This window comes from Ciconia boyciana, chromosome 6, assembly GCF_034638445.1.
Source record: "Ciconia boyciana chromosome 6, ASM3463844v1, whole genome shotgun sequence".
NCBI classification, from domain to species: Eukaryota; Metazoa; Chordata; class Aves; order Ciconiiformes; family Ciconiidae; genus Ciconia; species Ciconia boyciana.
In genome coordinates, this window is record NC_132939.1 from 21,903,288 (window position 1) to 21,914,160 (window position 10,873).

General features: G+C 37.4%; 1 protein-coding gene across 1 annotated transcript; it reads left to right on the forward strand.

Annotated features, from left to right (window-relative positions):
• The first annotated feature begins 1,411 nt into the window (after window positions 1-1,411).
• Window positions 1,412-10,049, forward strand: LOC140653439 (spexin prohormone 2-like). Its single transcript, XM_072865517.1, is given in 7 exon segments — window positions 1,412-1,491; window positions 3,332-3,430; window positions 3,554-3,637; window positions 3,738-3,809; window positions 3,896-3,953; window positions 7,619-7,696; window positions 9,859-10,049. Coding segments are annotated over 5 exon segments (249 nt in total). The 5' UTR covers window positions 1,412-1,491; window positions 3,332-3,430; window positions 3,554-3,601; the 3' UTR covers window positions 9,864-10,049.
• Window positions 10,050-10,873: the final 824 nt, after the last annotated feature.

The following is a 10,873-nucleotide window of genomic DNA, read 5'->3' on the forward strand; positions in this document are numbered from 1 at the left end:
TAGATTATTAGAATTTGACATAGGTCTACAAAATCACAAATGGGGACAGAAAAGTTGAATAGGAAATAACACACATTTCTCATAATGCAAAAGTTAGGAAGGGCAAGTTAGAATCAAGCTAATGGAAAAAAAATTATCATACAGCACATCACAGAACTCATTACCACAAGGGACTGCAACAAATGTATAAGCAGATTAAAATGTAATTAGACAAACTCCATCAGGGATCAGTAAACATGCTTATCTGGATGCATTCTTTAACTCTGGTGATCTCCTGAGGCTTAGAGGATAGAGGGAAATCTCGTTCCATAAATATTTTTTTCCTTGCACATTTTTCTATAAATATCTGCAACTAGCCATTGTAAAGCACAGGATAGTGTACAAGATGACTCAGAATTGCTGCCCTGAGAACACAAGAGTCAAAGTTTTGCATGAAATAAGAGTAGCTCAGATTTAAGTTCAGCAATTTGCATATGTTTAAAGTAGTACTCATAATTGCAAAGAAAAACACCTTAATCTATATAGCTTTAAAATTTTAAGGCAAGAGGTGAAGCCATAAAGCAATTAGATCTTTTCAAATGAAATCATTGCTTTGAAGTGGTAAATAGTTGTAAAACTCTACACGTTTGTCTTGGAACAGTTTCAGAAGGTTATTTATCACACAGTGGATAATAAGTCTCTGAGACTGTAATTGAACACACATAATAAAGAAAATAATTTGGTTAAAGCCTAAAAAGCACTGTAATCACTTGTACAAAAAAATAACATCAGCTACAATTTGTTAAAATATTACCAGTTTGAGAACAAAAGAACATATGTAGTGATACACTTAGTCTTTGAACAGATACAGATTTGAAAATAATACTCCCCTGTCTCACCACAAGAAATTATATTTAAACCGGGTTTCTGCTGCATAGGGATGCATCTGCCTGTGTTTTCTGGACCTGGAGAACAGAGGAGGAAGCCAGGAAAAGAAGAGGAACAGACAGCTAGCTTAATTCCACATTACAAGAGAGTCTCTATGCAGGGGTTCAAGAATGCTGTTGGTTGCTAAACACAAAGTCTGAGGTAGTTTTCTGAGTTCTAGCCAGGTTATGTGGACACAAAAGCCAGTGACTCATTATGCCGGTGTGCTTCCCCCACCCCCGACCTTTATCTCCTGCAACCCTGCTTAGGTGGTAATCACCAGTGGTGATTGTAATGGATGCATCTGGTCACCATCGGCTCAAAGTGGATTCAGGAGACAGATAACAACACAATAGCCTAGGGCTATTGTGCAATGCACCCACCGAAGAAACTAAAACCTGTGGTCGGCATGCAAATATGACTATGAGTCAATCATCTTATCCCCCATAAATAGTGAGCAGCCCAAGAGCCCTTTGAGCTCTCCTGCATGGCAGTGGGCTGCATGCCAGGATCTCCCCTTGAGCAGGGACGCCTCTCAAGGTTACTCCTCGAGGTTGAGAGATTCCTTGCCGCAACAGATCCTCAGTAAGTGACTAATAGCATGCTAAACTTTGAAATCTTAGCTAAATGATATAAAGGATTGATTGCGCACATATATAATCCTTTAGATATAAACTGTTGACCAAGTCTGGGACTAGGACTGGATCTAGCTGCACCTAGACTCCTCTTTGAGAAGGAGTTTAGAAAGCAAGGGGATCTTTTTCCAAACCTCATGACTCAATGGGAGGGTCTCCCTGACAGTTTTGTCTGACCCTGTCCTCTATGCAGTAAATAATCAAGTGTACCTCGCCATCGAATCTTGTTAAAACACTGTCGCATTGAACTTTGTTAACTCCCTATTCTGTATCAATAAACTATATTTTTACTTCTCTCTAACGAGTGAAGTGCACGCTCACTCCATCCATGACACTCATCTGCAGAGTAGGGGCACAGGTGCTACTGAAGCTTTTGGGTTGTCACACCTCTGCATGCACCTGCAGTGGAAGTCTACCTGCTGAACATTCTCACCTCATCTCTCTCTCCCTCATTGTCCTGAATAATGGGATCCAATACAGGCAAAAGGCAGCTCTGAGCTGCAAAATGTCTAAATACCACGCACATTGAGACTTCATGTAATTTCTCTCTGTATCTAGTCACAAACACAGTGAATCTCTAAGTTCACTGGTTGATGAGCCACTGCTTGGTAACACAGCTTCTGAGATCCTACGGCTCTATTTCAGTGTTGGTTTCCACAAGGTATAAAACTGGTTACTTCAATACCATGCAAGTTAAAATTTAGAGCAAAAGTTGTCCTGTCTTCCCTTTAATCCTTCAGGCCTTTCCTAAATTCCATTTAACTACAACAGGATCTTTCAACTGAGAAAAGAAACACAAAATCAGATTCTATCTTCTTTATCTTATAATAAAAACGGGCCTTCAAACCATTCTGGCACCACAAAAAGTTAAAAAGAGGGAATTGAAACTTACATCCATTGGGAAGCCCTTTGTAAGGTCAGAAAAGTAAGAAGTGGCCTTCCTGCAAATGAGGCATAGGCAATGGTATTTGAGAACTGGAGAGAAAAACATGTTCATGAAGTCATAACAAACCTAATTGTTTCAGGCTGTGCTTCTAAATATACCGAGCAGCAAAGCAGGAATCTTGGAGGTACTATAACTTCCTTGTCCCTTAGTTTTATTTTACTCCGGACAAAATATTTTGCTATAACCCTTAGTTTCTTTTTTATATATGGATGTATAAAAAAGCAAATTCTATTTTGTGGTTGAAACACATTTTAAGTTTGCAGAGTTCTGTAAGAGTAAGATGTTAAATAACTTTTTGCTTTTTTCATCTCATCATTATTAAATCTAGAGATCATAACAATAACAGTACAGTTACCATTATTGATCCTATGTGATCAATGGGGTCACTTTTAACAGGAACAAGCTACTTTCCTAAATAATTCTACCATTATGAGTCACTTAAATGTATACAGTCATTGCTTTTGCAGTCAAATTATCAAAGGCCTGAAACAGGAATATCAAAAAAGTGAAATAAGAATGTTTTCTTATATAACAAGCCAGGGAGCAATATAAATATAAACAATGGCTGCAATGAATGTATTGAAAAATACTTGAAAGTAAAATAAAATCTTTACAGATACATGAGTGCTATGACACCGCATAACTTTGAAAATAAGTATGTGACAGAAAAATGCACACATAATAAATGGAGTTGGTTAAGAAAGGAGACTATTTTTAAATCTTCTTATAGTCAGTTGTTTGTTTTAGTAGAAGACAGGACTGAAGATGAAGATTACATATATGCACCACCTACTGAGAATACTTGACATTTAGTCAACTGCTGTGTTGTGGTTTTTTCTTTCAGGTAAAGGTTGTTTCCAGATCTCCTGGGGCCAACTATCATTAACTACGCTGATATAAAAGAGCCTGACACATAATTTTCTAGCTTTAATCACAAAAGAAGGTAAATACTTCATACTTAATTCTCACAAACTAATCTGCATGCAAACAGTGTTGCCTGTAAGACAGACGGCTGGAAAGGACCATGACCAACTGAATTGAGATTTGTGCATTTTATGATCTTTAGCTCTTTACAGGTGAGAGAGTTGTATAGCAAATCTTTGACAGTATTTGCATGATAGAAGGGAGTGACAGCAGACGTGATAGAATGGTAAGATTACAGTGTATGCATGCAACTGTTAATCATACTCACTGCTCCTTTTTGCTAATTGCATCAGGAAAAAAATGGAATTATTGTTATTTTCTTTCAGAAAACTAAACCTGCTGTGCTTTGTGCCTGTGCTGTCTTCATGGTTTTTCTTATAGTTGGGTGCGCTCCAAAGGTAAACATTGTGTTAAAAATGTCTTTATCATATGAGAGGGTTCATTTCTGGTGAAATAGTACCTACTTTCTTTCTGTAACTTGCAGAGTAAAGCCATACTGAGAAGCTGAGGCCCACAATCAATGCTATACCTCAAAGGACGCCGTAAGTTATATTCAAAAACTTGTCCTGTGAACAATGAAGATATATGCTTACTTGGACTAAGACATTAAAAACATTAATAGATATTTAAAATATCACAGAAAATCAAAGCATGTTAATCAAATCGTTTATGACAGCTGTGCTAAATGAAATTATGCAAATCAATATATTCTGTTAGGAAATGGCCATAAGAAAGTTCTTGTAAGCATATTTGTATTATGTATAAATTGTTTTTAGCAGAAATTTTTTTATGTTTATGCCATATTACTTTATTCAGATACGTATTTATTTTACATGTGCCTCTCCTGGAGAAACTGTCCAGCAGTGTTTGCAGAATTACAAGATTCTTAATTCATGTGGTAGTTTGATGGCACATGGCTAAAACGCACCTTTTATCTTATATTTCTGCTTGTATTCAAGCTTTCAAAAATAAACAAATATACTGACCTGCCCTTCTACCTGCAAACTGAACTGTGCATTTTATTGCAGGGTTTTAAACTCCAGTTCTGATGATTTTTAAGGCTAGCTAGTAAATATGTTGGTTATTTTTTGCTGATACTTAGAGGAATCTACATGGTATGCAATCATTTTATTATATTAAATAACTAGGAAAAGACAAGCGCTTGTGAGTAATGATTGAGTGGAATGTGAAGTTTGCTTCTGTTTGACAACAGAATGTCACTGAGTAGGCAGCCCCTCTACAAATATCTTTGAAAACAACTCATTTCAATTAATAATGTACTTAAAGAACAGAGAATAGTACACCTACTCAGTATCTGCAGATACTGTTCAGGTGGCATTTGCTCTAGAGATCGTGGACTACATCTGAACTACTCTTTACTTTAAGGATTTATGTACAATATCTCAGGAACAATTTAAGAGCAATTGATGTCCCAGGACTCATTGCTATAATACTATATGCCCTCTGGTATCTAATTTCTCAAGTCAGCCTTGCCTAAGAAGTTTTATTCTAGGTTGAGACATTACTAGAATGACCTTGGAGTGGTTTAACTTGAAATAAAAATATTTTGGAGGTGCATACACAATAGGCCCAAGGTGAATTTAACCACTCACAGGTTTATTCTTCAGAGTTGTATAATCTTTGGCTAGCATTGAGATGTCATTAATGTCGTATTCCAGTTACCTCTCTCTCACTGGAACAGTGAAAGGCAAGATGAGTAGCAAAAGTTCCACAGTTTTTCCAGGAGTCAGAATAGCTTTATGGAATTGCAGCAAGTTATATCTTCTCCATGCTTTTGAATCTGCGCTGGCAGAAAACCAGTGCAGGCCAACAGCAGGTAGTCCATAATCAAAGGAATAAGGAGATGGATTAAAAACTACTTTTGCTTTCCTAGTCCATCTAGTTTGCATTAGATTTGCATCTGAACCCCAGCACCGGGCCCATGGAAACAAAACAGTGAAGGCCCTAATGTAGAACCTTGTCATACTGACGTCTTGGATAAAAAGGACCATGCTTGAAGAAGTACAACCATATGGACTTCTCCAGCAGTATTAGCACTACTACAAAACCTATTTCTGTTAGGGTTCTAAATTTACCAAGCATACCACAGTGACATTTATTTAGTTTGCTATTACTTCAGTAACTTTTTTTTCATGTTCCTCTGAAAAGTTTCCATATAGACTTGAAGTTTGTAAATAGGGATCAGCAGTTAAAAAAACCAGAAAAACCAAGGAGAACGCTGTTGCAATACAAAAAAAAAAACAAAAACAAACCAAACAAAAATATTCTGTAAGCTAAATGTGTGCTAGCGCTTCAAAAATTGCAAAGAATTAAAGATTTCAGACGCAAGTCAACAATCTTACCTGCATCTTTTCCTGCCATCGAAGATCATGGGATATTTCTGAAGAACTATACCTTTTTTCTACAATCAAATAGCACCAGTAAATAGGCTATATTTACATATTATTGTGCAAACAGTGATTGTACAACCCATTCAGCCACAATTTTTGCTTCTCTTTACAAGCCTGATGATGGTTAATTACTTCTCTATTGTCATAAAATAGCCATATGACAATAGCCATATGCTCTCTACCTTCCTCCAAAGAACCTGCAGCTTAAGATTTATATAAAGCTTATATAAATCTTACCTTGCATGAGATTATATAAACTGCAGACTTTCTTCTCATATATGCTTTCTAGCCAAAGAATCGCATGTTTTCACACCTCTAGCTGTAAAGCTCATGGTGCCTCCTATTCCCCTACAACTACCTACCTCACGTATTCACAAAATTAAATCAACTCAGAGGGATAAAATCACAGCTAAAGCATCTAACCACTCATATCTAGGTACCATAATCATGTGATTCCTTTCCCAACCTACGTTAGTCATAAGATAACCTCATACAAATAGTTACCTTGACCTCATCTCCATTGTAAATACTGTCTGCAAACCAAGACTCTTCTCCAAAACACACCAGACAAAGTAGTGACCTGAACTATGATATGCTGAAGATTAAAAGGAGCTGGCAATAAGTAATTGTGGTGGATGTTGTAATTGTTACTCATTTTATGATTTGGGGGATATATATTCTGGGTTATTCAATGTACCTCTACTGTACATACACAACTGAGGGTGGCACCCAAGGGCAAGAAACTCCAAAATATAAGCTAGACATCTTCTAGTTCTAATCACACTAAACCATGGAGCTGACTTCAAGCTCCCAGAACTGATTTTTCATAATTCTCATGTTCTTCCTTATCTGTTTCTATACTCTTATAGCCACTGTGTAGAACGTGAAGATGTTTGAAAAGTGCAGGATATAATGACTTGGCTGAGTATATTATGCAGAGAAACTGAGACATGTGAGGTTTTATATTAAATATCCTCCTTTGACCTGTGCTATGCACTTTTCACCCTCCAAAAGGTCCACATACATGGCTTAAGTAATTCCATTACAAAGCCTAGTAAGGGTGTTATTTTACTGTATTTCTGAGATGGCAAAGTTGATGCACGGCTGGAATTCATCGTGCCTAAGTTTAGCTAAATATAAGTCAGTTATCTAGTCTAAGCCAATTGTCCAATTTTCCTCTCCAGGCAGAGGAAAAGAAGCACCTCCAGAGAATGATGTAGCGCATCCTAAGATGAGATCAAACCATCAATGAAGAGAGAAAAAGAAAAAAAAAGGTCAATAAATCAGTTAATTGTCTTTGGAGACCACTCTCTCTTGCTCTTCTTCTTCATTGATGGTGGAAAGAGTCTGTGCAACTAGCTTAATGTAAATGTCTGACTGTAGACATGTCTAAAGTCAGGCAGGCTGAATCTCAATCTACGAGTACAAAGAGCTGTACAGGACTACAGTATCTTTTGTCCCATAACGATAAGAACAACTCAGGGGCCATGTCATTTCTTTGTTGAAAACACTACACAAGGAATTTGAACTATTTAATCTAACTAATTGCCTGGCCAATGCAAATTTCAACTCAGGGTTACTGCAATAACCTTCAGGTTAGCTGAGCCAGGGCCAGAGCCTTGCCTTTTAAAGTCAGCTTTGACATTCTGTAGCAAGCAGCTGCACAATTATTCCTCTGCCCAGATCCAGTCTCCCTCTTATACACACAGTACACTAATACCTGTTGCCTTGAACTGGATGCTGTGTTGATGGAATGGTTTTCCTGAGTTGTTTGTTTCTCTCTCTCTTTTTACTAGATGGCAGGAGATATGCCTCTGACAACGATGGACAGTATTACAAGCCTAATCCAGAGGACTTCAGTGCGTTTTTAAAAAGTAATTTTAAAAGAAAAAAAATATATAATTTACCAGTATACTAGCTACAGATAAATATCTGTTCCTTTTTATCATATTAAAAGCAAAATCCTTTTTTGCTGGTGTAAGTAGTTCTAGCTCCATGGGATTATTTACACTGCAGAGGATCCATTCCTTAGTTTGGTACACCAACTGAAATTTAAGGGAAAACAGATGGAGGCCAGGATTTTTCAAAGCGGTCAAAATTAATCTGTCTCTGCTGCCTGTGACAATTTGAATTCTCTAAGAGCAGAATTAACCAAGCACACATCACTGCCCTCCCTCCAAAACCAGTGGTATTCTAAGAATTCAATTATTTCTTGGAAAAACGCATCAGAATTTTGGTGACCTTTCTGTATATCTGGAGTTGGCAAAAGGCCAGCAGCAGTTTAGTGCATTTCCCACACCCAAAAGAACTGTGACTGCAACAGGATCACAGCACGGAACAGGAACAGCCCTGACAAGGGAAGGATGGGGTAAAGTAGTGCAAGTACCGCATACAGACAGCATGAGATAATGCGAGGTGGCAGAAAGAAAGAGCAATTTCAGTGTTATGGCAAGTAGAATTTCTTCAGTGCTTATGACACTACAATCTCTCTGTGACTGCAAAGCAGAGTTATACTGTTGGGAAGTGGCTGTTTGGAGATACAGCGCCACTGTCTCACAATGCAACAGCACAATCTGAAGATTCCGCTTTTTCTGGAGTGGGGCTGTTGTCCCCCCAAAAATCAGGGTTCTTTTACCCAGTGTGCAAAATGCCAATACACACACAGAGCAGAGTTATTTTATTGCATATTTGTGCAGATACGGGTGTCTGTCTAAAGACAGCACACCAAGCTTTGAAATTAACATTTATACACAAACCATTAATATATTCAACTTCCTAATACATACGCAGTGTTATTCTATTAAATGATTGGTTAAAATCTCTTTGCCCAGCATGTAAATTAGTATGCATGCTTAGTTATTCTTCTTCAACTTCAGCATTTGAGTCAATGGTATAACTGGGGTAGGTGGCCTGTGAGTCAATGGTCACGATCTCCCCCTGCCAGAATTACCTTTCCCCTAGTTTCCTATTTTTTGGCAGATCTAAGCAGTTCTTCATGGTTTACTAACTGGGCTAGTAATACATCAGTTAAACTTCTGCTTTTGACAGCCACATCCTGCTTATCAGACAAAGGCACATTGTTTAGATATGATTAACTTCTTGTCCAGCAAGGGTAAGGCTATACAATGGATATCTTTAGCAGCATTGTCTCAGGACAACTTAGTTCAGATCACAATTTACATTTAATTTTTATAACAGGGCCACACAGATTACATTCCCACTATTTTAATGAGGGCAAAAATGAATTTGGAGTAGTCCTAAGAAAGAGACCTGGGAGTCTTCAGCATAATCCCTAGTTCTTCAGTTGCTTCTGAGAAACATCAGAAATTGGTAGCATTACAAGATCAGTTTGCAGATCGGGTCAACAGTTTAGGGAAAACATTCTTGTCAAGAAAGGTGATTAAGCACATACATAGTAGAAATGGACTTTAAATATATGCTCTGGAATCTTCCTAGAATAGTGCTGTAGAAGTAATAATTACCAGAAGGTTATTGGCAGAAACTAAGCTTTAAATGGGAAAGTAAAGGATGTTCGCAACGCCACTTAAGCCACCCCTAGAAAATGAGCACTTAGTTTTGGTTTCATTGACTTAGCCCATAGGGATGCTGCTGGAAGGTTAAAAGAAAACAGACCAAAGTAATGGAAAAGCAATTCTCTTGCATGGGCAACCTCTCTCTTACACTTGGGTTGCTGTTGTGGAAAGAAAGTGCCACAGTTCAGTTGGGCCTATGCAGAACATTCAAGGTTAAGCTTTCAACTTGTAGTATGGGACTAGCTAAGTACATGCTTTCAAGGCTGGATCAGCAAGAACAATATTCCAGGCTTGTAACATAGACAGATATACATCTGCAGCAGCTGCTGTACAGATGTAAGACCCAAACCCAACACCTGATTATGTCAGAGAAAAGATCTTGTCCTCGGTCCTCAGTTATACATAACTAGAATAGGTTATGAAAATTAATCATAGATACCAAGCACTGCTTTCTGCAGAATGTCCAGAGAATACATATTTTTTGTTTTTTTCTTTAACTTTAGGCTGAGTTCAACACCAATGAACTTTCTGAACATCAAAAGAAGATTTACAGCCCAAAATACAGACATCAGCTGCTTTACATAAAACAAAGCTTTCCTGCTGTTTCCTGCAAACATCTCCTCACGCTGCAAAACAATATTAAAAAAATGTTAACTGAATGTAACTACTGTAAATGTCACAGTGTAAGTCTCTTTAAAGACCAGGAAGTGTTAAATCAGCTTGTTCCAAGATGAATCTTCATTTTATCTCATTAAAGTTACATCTGAAAGTTGTGAAAGCTAAAGGCTTACTCATATGGCTCATCTTTTTTTTTTTTCTTACATTATGTGCAAGAGACAATGTAATTAAATGAAAAGCTTATAATTCCCCTTATAATTTTCATAATTGTCTGTGGGAAGCAGCAGTATTCAAAACATCAGATAAACATTTCTTTGCCATCCTCAGAGAGCTTCTTTCTCAAACCTGTCATATGTGATGCTATGTGATGCATATGTGATTCATTCAATTCCACGAATTACATTCAGCTTCTCTCTGTGCCTGGGCCTATCACTCTCACATGCTAGGTTGCTAAAGAGAATGAGGTGTCTCCATGTAGACACAGTCTTTGTGATTCTCACAACACAGAAGATGACAAATATCTTCTACAACACAACATGTGCAAGTGATCACATTATTTTTAAAAAGACATTAAACAATATAGTGTGTCTATCCCTCATTCAGGTAATTGCCAGAAACATTAATAAGCAGATATATATCTCATCTGTTATTATTTCGTATATTTTAATTCAATTAAACTTACGGTGTTTGCCTTCTTCTCCAACTTTGCTACAACAGAGCTCAGAAATCTGAACAGATATTTAATAGATGTTGTTGTTGCCAATTTCATGAACCTTCCTTAAAAATATGCTGGATTCTTGCATAAGGTCTAGAAAAAAATAACAGCATCTCACGAGCAAGCTGCTTCTGATCTTTCCTGTGCAAGTGTTAAATTTTGTTAATTACCCACTGAAAAGCTGC